Source organism: Salarias fasciatus, chromosome 11 (assembly GCF_902148845.1).
Source record: "Salarias fasciatus chromosome 11, fSalaFa1.1, whole genome shotgun sequence".
Lineage (NCBI taxonomy): Eukaryota > Metazoa > Chordata > Actinopteri > Blenniiformes > Blenniidae > Salarias > Salarias fasciatus.
In genome coordinates this window covers 5411857-5422565 of record NC_043755.1, presented here as the reverse complement: position 1 = coordinate 5422565, position 10709 = coordinate 5411857, and the positions used below count along the sequence as shown (strand labels likewise).

The 10709-nt window shown below is 48.0% G+C and overlaps 2 protein-coding genes across 8 annotated transcripts; one reads left to right on the top strand and one right to left on the bottom strand.

Annotated features, from left to right (window-relative positions):
* khdc4 (KH domain containing 4, pre-mRNA splicing factor) lies at nt 1-6261 on the top strand. Of its 7 annotated transcripts, none has more exons than XR_003932470.1 (14): nt 1-144; nt 544-727; nt 1761-1889; nt 1983-2062; nt 2173-2225; nt 2329-2501; nt 2639-2850; nt 3000-3060; nt 3258-3318; nt 3486-3796; nt 3998-4141; nt 4465-4546; nt 4630-4718; nt 5606-5664. XR_003932470.1 is itself a non-coding variant. In XM_030103740.1 (14 exons), exons 1-14 carry the CDS (start codon nt 116-118, stop codon nt 5839-5841), a joined length of 1875 nt encoding a protein of 624 aa, XP_029959600.1. In that variant the 5' UTR covers nt 1-115; the 3' UTR covers nt 5842-6261. The 7 variants fall into 7 exon arrangements, 5 of the variants coding, with proteins under 5 accessions (XP_029959600.1, XP_029959603.1, XP_029959605.1 ...); XR_003932469.1 differs by having other exon boundaries at nt 4627-4718; XM_030103740.1 differs by having other exon boundaries at nt 4437-4546; nt 4627-4718; nt 5606-6261.
* Nucleotides 6262-6597: 336 nt separating this feature from the next.
* On the bottom strand, nt 6598-9456 carry LOC115396443 (NADH dehydrogenase [ubiquinone] flavoprotein 1, mitochondrial-like). The gene is made up of 9 exons (XM_030102317.1): nt 9347-9456; nt 9091-9261; nt 8810-8993; nt 7894-8083; nt 7551-7763; nt 7302-7468; nt 7138-7219; nt 6831-6976; nt 6598-6699 (listed from the first exon to the last, which is right to left on the bottom strand). Exons 1-9 carry the CDS (start codon nt 9454-9456, stop codon nt 6604-6606), a joined length of 1359 nt encoding a protein of 452 aa, XP_029958177.1. The 3' UTR covers nt 6598-6603.
* Nucleotides 9457-10709: the final 1253 nt, after the last annotated feature.

Genomic DNA, 10709 nt, shown 5'->3' with positions numbered 1-10709 from the left:
TGACCGGAGGCGGAAACGATGCGGGACGAAGCTCCCTGAGCCGACCGGAGGAAGTGTCCGAGAGTTAGACTGGGATTTTTTTTCTTTACATTCATGTATTTCTGACGGAACATTGATGTCATTTTGCGGGACACAGAACAGCGGGTAAGTGCGGCGAACGGGGCGGTTCATAGTTTATTTCAGGCTGTTTCTCTCGCTGCTTCCAGGTAGCTGATTAGCTAGCTATGCTAATGTTAGCCACCTTATGTAATCATGGCGGACTGTTGTCGGGCTGCAGCTCGGGCTTTCACTCCATCTGCCCTGCCATTTCTCGAAGAAACGTGTGTAGAGCAACATCCAGTCGGGGTTAAAACACACTGGCATGGATGTTCATAGTGAACCAAGAGTAGAGAACGAACTAAGTTATCCCGCGGAGCCTTCGGCTGTCAAAACAATAACAGTCGCCTTCACTGAACCACGAAATCGGGTTAACTGAGCAGATTCAGTCATAGATAAACTACCCCTGCTTCTTTCTGATTCGTGATATTTCCTTTGGGGTTACAGCCGCCGCAGCAAATGGGATCAGCCGGGTCCCGGGTCTGGCTCTGGAGGGATGGGGGAGGCTGAAGCTGCGCCCACCGGGGCTCTGGATGCTGCAGCCGCGGTGGCCGCCAAGATCAATGCCATGCTGGTGGCCAAAGGGAAGCTCAAACCCTCCCAGATCGGCATCCCGGGACCGCCCGATAAAGTAAGTTACACAATGCTCATTTGTACTGCGTGTATGCATCTGAATAGGCTCTGTGAAAGCCATCAAAACATGTCAGCTGGCTGGGATCCAGGGTGATGAGAAGGACTTGACATTGCCACTCACAAACATACAATCCTGCTGCATCTGAAGTAAAATTCAACAAGGAATAGAAAAAAAAAGGCTTCAGCAGCATCCTTACATTGGGGGAATTGGGGATATTAGTCCTACTTCCCTCAGTGGTACACCTTCTGTTGTTTTTATTGTTTATGTATCTTTTTTAAAAGTTGTGTCTTCATTTGAGCAATATAATATATTAAAAAATGTTGAATCAATTTTGGGAATATCTAAACCAGTGTGAGGTGAGTATCGACTGAGGAGGGTGCTCAGAGGGATATCTTTAGAAGAAAGTGTAACAAGAAGTAAATGAGGGAGGAACATGTTACTTTAAAACTCACATTTTCAAAATAGAATTCTTTGTAAACAATTAAAACTATAACATAATGTCTCCGGCAAAAACCGTGCGCCATAATTTTGTTCGTGCGGTGCAAAACGACACTCGGAAGTGTAGCATTTAACCAACAAACACAAATTGGTGTGAAAGCATGACAGCGTGAGAGTTGAGGGGGCGTGTGGTGTGTCAGCTTTGTCAGGGGATCTCACCCACCCACGCTATGAAAACCCCTGATCTGAAACATATCCGATTTCTGTGCATTGTTTTTCACACCGATAGTGAGGTTTCACACTTAAAAACTGCTGACTTGGTGATTGAACCTATCCGATTACCGTTTCTAATGAATCATAGGTGTTTTGTCGCAGTTTTTGAGAATTGATCTCTTTGTTCTCAACATTTAATGATGTGTCATAGAAATGCTGCCTAATTTCTATATTTACAGACATCACTGTTCACTAAAAATAGTCTCAGCTAAGTCAGCATGTGTGATTTTTCAGCCCCCGTCGTGTCAATGAATCAATGCTTGAAGTGCCAGCGACACTGTGTGTGTGATTTGCGTGCTTTTCGTCTTCCCTCGCTCAGGTTCTGGGTGTTGGAAAGCCTCCAGTGCCAGCGAAAGCCAAAGATGACCTGGTGGTGGCTGAAGTTGAGATCAACGACGTCCCCATCACCTGTCGAAACCTCCTGACGCGCGGCCAGACGCAGGACGAGGTCAGCCATCACGTGAAGAGACGTGTTCGGCAGTGTCCGCCACTTTGCTGTCGGTTTTGCACTTTAATGTGTTTTGGTGTCGTTTTCCTGCAGATCAGTAAAGTGAGCGGAGCCGCAGTTTCAACCAGAGGGCGTTACATGACGGCCGAGGAGAAGGGCAAAGCACTCCCAGGGTGACTATTTCTCCCGTCTCACTTTTACGGACCAATCATAAAACTAGTTTAATGTTTCCACACTGATACAGGAATGTTTTTTTTTTTTTTTTTTTCCTCATTACCCACAGGGATCGACCTCTGTATCTCCATGTCCAAGGACAGACACGAGAACTTGTCGACAGTCAGTAATCTCTCACCCTTCAATCTACTAGGAATGGAATTTTGTTCTGTTTGTTTTAAAATTCAGATTGCACTGCTGACAGTTTCTGTCCCTCTTGCCGCAGGAGCAGTTAACAGAATCAAAGAGATCATCACCAACGGTGTGGTGAAAGCTGCAACCGCGTCATCATCCGCTTCATCTTTCACTCCGAGTGGGACTTCAGTCACAGTTTACCAGCAGCACAACCCGCCTCCCATGCCCCCCATGACCCACCACAAGCCGCACTTCCAGTCGGGGGTAAGAGAATTCCACAAAGAACTTAGAAAATGAGTCCAAAAGTGAGGCGATGATGCTGATACGGACCGTGACAGTAGATTTAAAGCCACGTTTATATTAATTCTGAAACACGCACCTGTTATATTTGCTTCATGCAGATGCACTACGTTCAAGATAAGGTCTTCGTGGGACTGGAGCACGCCATCCCGGGCTTTGTGGTCAAAGAGCGGGTGGAAGGTCCTGGCTGTTCGTACCTGCAGCACATCCAGGCAGAGACGGGGGCCAAAGTCTTCCTCCGGGGGAAAGGATCAGGCTGTTTAGAGCCAGCCTCTGGGCGAGAGGCCTTTGAACCAATGTACATTTACATCAGGTGAGTGTGGTCCTGTGAGCCAGAAAGCATTTACAGTCTCCGCTTATCAGAGACAGTTTATATGAAGTTATGAGATAAATTCCAGTACTGTATCCTTATTACAGCAGTGTGAGCTTGATAAGACTAACTGCAGGTATTTTCCTCTTTAGTCATCCAAAGCCAGAAGGGCTGGCAGCGGCGAAAACACTGTGTGAAAACCTGCTCCAGACGGTGAGTCATTCTCACTGATGGACTTTGTCCAGACTTTCCATTTCTTTCAATCTGACTTCTGATTGATGTTATTACATTGCGTGATTGCTCATGATTTCTTTTGTGCTGCTTTTAAAAAACTTGTGTTTTGGTGACGTCTTCATAGCTGCAGTGGTGCCCTCTTATGAACGTCATACGTCATGTTTGTCTTTCTCCAGGTCCATGCAGAGTATTCTCGCTTCCTGAATCAAATGAGCACAATGATGCCATCTCAGCAAGGTAAACGGAACCTAGCAGTCTGTGTGTGTGTGTGTGTGTGTGTGTGTGTTGTGTTGTGTTGTGTGTTGTGTGTGTGTGTGTGTGTGTTTTTTTTTTTTTTTTAAGATGTCTCTCTTGGTGCCGAGTGGTCCATCACTGTCTGTGTCTGGCTCTACCTCCTCCTCCAGGCTTCGCACAGCCTCCGGTTGTGAATGGGATGCCCCCCCAGCCTCCTTACTACCCGCCTGCCGGATACCAGCCGGGCTACACCATGCCAGTTCCTCCTCCGCAGCCCCAACCAGTCCCCTCTCCTTACTGCGTCCCTCCTCCGATCCCTCCGGTGGCCGCCCCCGCCGTGCCCTCTCAGTACCCTCTCCGGCCGGCCCCCGCCCCGGTTCCTGCTCCGGTTCCTCCTCCGGTCGCCATCGTATCTCCGGCGCCCGTACCTCCACCTGCACCTGCTCCCGTTCCTCTTCCTGCTCCAGACTCTCTGCCACAGGTGAATGTTCATGAATAGCACATAACTGGTTTTACAAAGTGCAGTAACGGATTATTTAATCACAATTATTAGTCCAAGTGCTTTGAAGTCTATTTAAATTTACCTGAGCATCCAAGCCTCTGTATGTTTGGAATTAATGTATTTATTGGCTTCGGCACGTGCAAAGAATGAATGTCTACACGGTTGTCCTCCTCTGTGCAGACTCTTCCTCCTGTACGTTTTCCTCCCGTTCCTGCGGCGCCGCCTAAACCTCCACCTCTGACAGCTCCAGCCAGTCAGCCACAGAAGAGACGCTTCACAGAGGAAGTGCCGGACGAGAGGGACAGCGGCCTGCTCGGATACCAGGTAAGAAATGCATCGTCTGTGTGAGGCGGCTCATTCTGATTGACCGACTAATACTTCAGCCTCCCTTTCTTCACACTCAATAGCATGGCATGCTGCTTCAGTGTGTCCTTAAGAAAATATTAGCTTAGGAAAGAACTTTAATATGCGATGAGCTTCCTATTTTGCATATTGGATGGAGAACATGTCAGTGTGATGACAGACCCCTGGTAAGATAGATTAGTTTGTTTAGAAGTGTCAGGGCAGGGCCTAGTGGAGGATGTCTGCTAATCACGCCTGTGTGTTTTTCTGCTCATAGCATGGACCCATTCATATGACTAATTTAGGTGCAGGCTTCTCAGTGGGCAGCCCAGAGATTGCAGGACCCCCACCACCGAGTTCCTCCGGCCCACCGAGTGAGAGGGACAGGTACAGAGTCCCTTTCCTGAATGAGATTCCTCCACTCCGGAGGTACGGGTGGTTGACTCTCTCTCTCTCTCTCTGCTCAGCAGCAGGCAGCTAATGCCTCCACCGCCGCCACTGCCCGTGAACGGAGTCAGACCCAAGATGGACGACAGACGGCCGCTGCAAGGCCCCGTGGGTAAGAATGTTATCCCGTGGATTTACAAATCCACGGCCCAAATCTAAATCCACAATCCGTGACTGTGGACGGCGACTGTGTATAAGCCGGGGCGTCCAATCGTTCCCAAGCCGTAATTTAGATCTGCAGAGAGTAAAATGTAAATCCTCTCCCAGATCGCCAGGCTGCGCCCGAGTTTCACTCTGAGGAGTGTTAAAGCAGTGTGTCGGAGACACAAACCACCAGCAGGTGTAAAGATACACACAGAAGGCACAGAAAGCTGTTTCTCCTTAATCCGCTGTTGTCATGATAAACGCCTCCTCCAGGCTTTTATCCATCTTAAGATTTTCTTTTTCCCAGGATTCTGCTGCCGTGACTAGAAATCTTGTAGTGGTGAAATCCGGTTTTGCTTTGTTTTTACGAGTCCACCTCACCGTCCCGTTCTGATGACATCATCGGTCTGCCGTTGCTCTTTTCTCCACACTAACGAGAATCTCTCCTGTTTTTGTGTTTTTCTCTTTTTCTCTGTGTTTTTCTTCTCTTCCATGTATCTCTGGGGCAATGCTGGATACTGATTTGGGGGTGGGGCACGACTCGTCCTCTCACGCTGTCCTTCCCGTTCGATTGGACGGCCCTGACGCTGTCGCTCCCCACCAACCAATGGCTGCTTTCGAATGATGGCCCCACCCCAACCCCTCCTCTCCTCTGCTGCCATATAAATCATTTGAATCTAATAACTTTGTGTTTCTCCCTAAATGTGTTTGGAATAATGAACTCATTCACACCCTGTTTTGTACTTGAAAATTGTTGCTTGTGCTATTTTTCGTTTTGTTTCCCCCCGCCACTCTTCTCCTCTCCTCTCCTGTGGTTGCTGCTCTCGTTTGCACCCCCCCACCTTCTTCTTTCAGAGCCCCCGGTGAAAAGACTGAAGACGGGTCTGGTGGCGTACGCCGGCGACTCGTCTGATGAAGAGGAAGATCACGTCGCCACCTGTAAAGCCTCAGGGCCAGGTAACCCTGGGGCAGCCCCCCCCACCTCCACCTCCCCGGGCTGGACTCAGGGCTATCGCTGCCCTCCCCCTCCGCCCTCTCGTGCCAAATCGCAGCCGCAGCAGCCGTCCATGCCTTTCTGGATGGCGCCCTGAACGGGAAGAGGCTGCTGTTCTCTCATCACTCCTGTGAAGGACTCGATAACGGCTCCGAGTTGATCCGAGCGCAATTTCACTACAGGTGGACACACTCGTGTTTTGTAAAAAAAAAAAAAAACTCCCTTTTTTTCCCCTCTCGGCACACTTGATAGCTTGAAGAACATTTGCAGGACTGATTGCTTCAACTTAAAGTGTGGCTGTAAAGGCCTCCAGTCTTAATCTGAACTGAATCCCAACACCAGGAAAACTGTTTGAATATAGTGTCTCTGTTTTGTTTTGAGATTTCACAGGGAAATAAATCATGTTGTGCATCTGATCAGTTTCAGTGTCATCCCAGCACAGCTCCTTCGACTTCCTTCTGTCAGTGGTGTTCTGCTTCCAACAGATTTCCTTTTTTTGTACAGATCATTCATGTAGCCATACAGTTGAATGCATTTCATGTTTTTTTTTTTTCTGAAATAAACTTAAATTATTGCAGTGTTTCATTGCATTGTGATTTACTTTCATTGTGTTAAATTAATTTCTACTAGAAAAAGAGTTGAAGTCAAAGTGACAATGTTGCTCCTGATTTTACTGTTAGAATAACAGAACATCAGTTGCATACATTTCGCAATTGTGTAAAATATTTGTAGCTTCATAACTTGATTTATTAACAAGAAATATATTTTTATTGATAAATCTATGTTTTAAATATTGTAGAGGTAAAATGTGCCACATCATGACACACCTATGTTGTGAATATTTAAGAGCTTCACAGCTTCAGACCATTTCGATTTCCGGCTCTCTGGGGGGATTGGTCTTGTTGTACGCGGCGATGCGATTCTCCATGACTGGCCGGAAGTGTCGGATCAGACCCTGCGTATGCAAAATGAAACAATTTCTGAAGACCGAAATGGGTTTTAAATATTTAAATTATTACTTGGTTGAAGTTGGAAGCCATTCCTATGCTGACGGTAATATGTTTTAATAGTTGATAAAGCCGTTACCTGCACTGGCCAGGCGGCTCCGTCCCCCAGAGCACAAATGGTGTGACCCTCAATCTGCTTGCTGAGCTCCCAAATCATGTCGATCTCTGAAACGGCCGCGTCGCCTCGAACAAACCTCCACATCATACTGTCCATCCAGTCCACCCCTGGGAGACAAGGCAAGATGAGTTCATTAAATGAAGTTTTACAGAAACATTAGCTTTTCAGTTGCATTTCCTGACTTGCGTCTGTATCACACTTTTCATTTGATTGTGAAGAAATGTATTTTCAATGCTCAAGTCCCTCCACTTTAGCTGCAGTACCTCACCTTCCCTGCAGGGGGTGCACTGGCCACAGCTTTCATGTTTATAGAACTCAACCAGACGTGCAATGGCTCGGATCACATCAGTCTGGAGGAGAAAACACAGTCATTGCTCAGGTTTTCATGTCCTCCAGGTGTTGAGCTGTGATCGCTCGGTTCTCTTCGCTTACGGATTTATCCATGACTATGACGGCTGCGGTTCCCAGGGCGGTCTCCGCTCGGACCAGGTCATCGAAATCCATCAGAACGTCATCGCACACGTGCCGGGGGATGATGGGAGTGGAGGACCCCCCTGGGATTACTCCTAATAGATTGTCCCAGCCGCCCCTCACTCCTCCTGCACCAGTCGCACGGGACGGAGAGGAAGCTGTGTCAACATCTCAAGAAACGACCGGCCGTCCTTCGCAGCAGACGCTCACCTGCGTGCCTCTCTATTAGCTCTCTCAGGGGAACGGACATCTCTTCCTCCACCGTGCACGGCTTGTTCACGTGACCGGAGATGTTGAAGAGCTTGGTCCCGGAGTTCCTCTCCCTCCCGAAGCCGGCGAACCAAGCCCCGCCCCGCCGGCAGATCGCGGGCGCCACGGCAACCGTCTCCACGTTGGACACTGTTGTCGGGCATCCAAACACCCCTTCAGGGAGCGAGATGCAGCAGCAGTGAATAACCATAATTACAATACAACCCTATTTTGCAGTTTTCTCGAACCATAATTAGGCGCCGCAGAAAGCAGGCAGGAGGACTCCGCGGAGCGTCTGGCTCACCTATGTCTGCGGGGAAAGGCGGCTTGAGGCGGGGTTTCCCCTGCTTGCCTTCCAGAGACTCGATGAGGGCCGTCTCCTCTCCGCAGATGTACGCTCCGGCTCCTCGCATCACAAACACGTCGAAATCAAAGCCGGCGCCGCAGGCGTTCTTTCCTATCAGCCTGGCTTTGTACGCCTCATTGATAGCCACCTGTTTGAAGAGAAGAAACGGAAAGGTTACGTTCATTTACTGCAAATGCAAAGTCTGCATCGTATGTTACCGAGCTGCTGGTGCCACAAAGAACACTTTGCATTCAGAGTGCTGTTGATTAGAGGCTCAGAGTTTCTAAAAACAGAACGTGAAGCAGAGCTTTGAGCAACAAGTGTCCTTTTTTTTTTTTTTTTTTAAATGGAGCCAGCTCCCAGGTTCAGCTCAGGAGGCCAAGATCAGGCAGAAACCTTCCCTGTTTGATAAAGGTCACAGTTCAGGCTCGCTCAGTTCTCCCTGGACCATTTTCTAGTCAAGCTGTTATAGGTTCAGACTGCTGGGATATTTTTTCTAATCTCTAAAAATTCATATGTCATCACTGTTTGTCATAGCCTTTTTACGTTTTTATTTTACGTCTTACAAGATCTGAGGCGGTGGAACTGGAATTTCTTGCTCCATTCTGCCAGTCCCCATTGACTCTACAATGTGTGGAGGTTCTTGTTGTCTGATGCCAGCTTTTTAATTTGTTTGTTACTCCCTGTCCTATTATTTGTTTTGTCTTACTTCCTCCTAACCCAAACCAGTGGAGCAGAAAGCCACCATTTCTGAGTCTGGATCTTCTGGGTGAAGTCTGCGGGGTAAAGCGGGGTAAAAGTAAAACTTTTAAAATAAGTAATAACAGAGGAGACTTTTAAAAACTGTTCATCATCCATCAGTACTTGTGTTTACCTGCAGGTTGGAGGACTCGTTATAAAACTCTCCTCTGATGTAGATGTACGCAGCTCGAGCGCCCATGGCTCTGCCGGCCACCAGGCAGCCCTCGATCAGCTTGTGGGGGTCGTGACGCATGATCTCGCGGTCTTTACAGGTTCCAGGCTCGCCCTCGTCAGCATTAACCACCAGGTACTTCGGCCTGCAGTGCGGAGGGCGTGTGAAACACACAGGACATTCCAGGAGGTGGCCTTCATCCTCCCTCTGCAGACACAGATCCTCTTCCTCTCTCTACCTACCTTCCGTCACTGGGTTTATTCATAAAACTCCACTTCATGCCGGTAGGGAAGCCGGCGCCCCCTCTGCCCCGAAGTCCCGAGATCTTCACCTCGTTCAGGATCCAGTCCTGTCCCTTCAGCAGGATCTCCTTCGTCTTGTACCAGTCTCCTCTTTTCAGGGCTCCTTTGAGTCTGGTTGGAACAGAGAGGATTCCTTTGTCAGTTTCAGGTCACGACAGAGCAGAAGAAACTAGTTTAGATGAAGTATTGTTGTTACCTCCAGTCATGTCGGCCATACAGGTTGGTGAATATCCGGTCTTCATCGCTCAGAGGACCAAATTTGGTCTTTTTTGGTTTTGCCTGGAGAGAAGCAAAGACTGAAAACATTTCTGGAAACCTAATGCATAATTATATTAGTGACAAGTTTACATTAGATGAAAACTGATTTTGTGAATTTCTTTTTTTTTTTTTTTTTTACTTTATTTGTGCTTAAATTATGTTTTCAAAATTTAAATTTTCAAGTATTTTCAAGATATTTTTAAAGTGATAAGGTATTTGAGGGGGGAAGCAGTGTTGTCACCTGTGTTTGAGTTTTCGCCTCACAGTGACAAGAGTTGAACCTCGGAGACTGGATGTCTTTCTCAGCGAAGCTTGCATGTTTTCCCTGAGTGCAGGGTATCTCTGCATTAGACTATTTCCTTCCCTCAGTCCAAAAACATGCGTTGGAGTTTATTTGGTAGCTCTACATGTCCAGTAATTGTGAATGCAAATATGATTGTCTTTTTTTCTATTTGTCCTGTGATGGACGGATGCACCCTTTAACCTTTCATGATCCGCTCCAGAGCCTTGAAACCCTGAGTTGGATGAACCATTCAACAGATACATCTTTTTTTTCAATGATGATTTTATGCTTCATGCGGGATTTTGCTGTATATTTTCCAAAATGAATGTAATAGTGCATAGGGAAAAAAATTTCTATGCAATTTCTTTCACATAAGCTCAACTTTATTTATGCATGACTCTGTGCATATATTTTATGGAGGCTAGCAAGGGTGTTGGTTCGATTCCAGGCCTTTCTGTGTGGACTTCTCCCTCTTTCTCCCACAGTTCATGTGCCCGCATTGCTCTCTTCGTGGATTAAGTGGTGCAAAACAGAAAAAAAAAATAACTCACTTCTTATTTGAGCAACTTATACGTTTGAGTGTAATAAAATGATGTGCGGTGGCTGGTTCGGCTGCTGGGGTTCGGGAAGTGGGTGCAGGTGTCCGTGGATGCGGGCCTACCTGAGGCTGAGCAGCCGCGGTGCAGTAGGTCAGCCGCGGGCTGACCCCTCGTGCCACGACGCTCCACAGCATCCGCGGACGCAGCATCCTGCAGGAGCACGAGTCCCGGACTCCCTCCGACCTTTGACACAACCCCCCGGCTGGTTTCCCGGGGTCTCTCTCTCTCTCTCTCTCACTCTCCTCGTGACCTCTCTCTGAAGTCGCCGCTGCCTCGGTCTAATTAAACTAAGCGGATTATTGCGCTCCAGACACGTCACTTCCTGTTTCCGCTGCACCTGCGGGTCGCGTCAGGTATCTCGTCGGATGTGCACGCGCACGCAGGCTGACGTGCGTCTGTAGGGAGATTCCTCCGTGATT

Excerpts from the sequence above, each read along its gene's own strand:
- khdc4 (XM_030103740.1), top strand. The coding sequence starts at position 116 with ATGTCATTTTGCGGGACACAGAACAGCGG. Across the intron at positions 2,226-2,328 it reads GACACGAGAACTTGTCGACA|GAGCAGTTAACAGAATCAAA; the intron begins GTCAGTAATCTC and ends CTCTTGCCGCAG. Across the intron at positions 4,719-5,605 it reads GCCGCTGCAAGGCCCCGTGG|AGCCCCCGGTGAAAAGACTG; the intron begins GTAAGAATGTTA and ends TTCTTCTTTCAG.
- LOC115396443 (XM_030102317.1), bottom strand. The coding sequence starts at position 9,456 with ATGTTTTCAGTCTTTGCTTCTCTCCAGGCAAAACCAAAAAAGACCAAA. Across the intron at positions 9,262-9,346 it reads TATGGCCGACATGACTGGAG|ACTCAAAGGAGCCCTGAAAA; the intron begins GTAACAACAATA and ends TGTTCCAACCAG. Across the intron at positions 6,977-7,137 it reads GTGCACCCCCTGCAGGGAAG|GGGTGGACTGGATGGACAGT; the intron begins GTGAGGTACTGC and ends CTTGTCTCCCAG.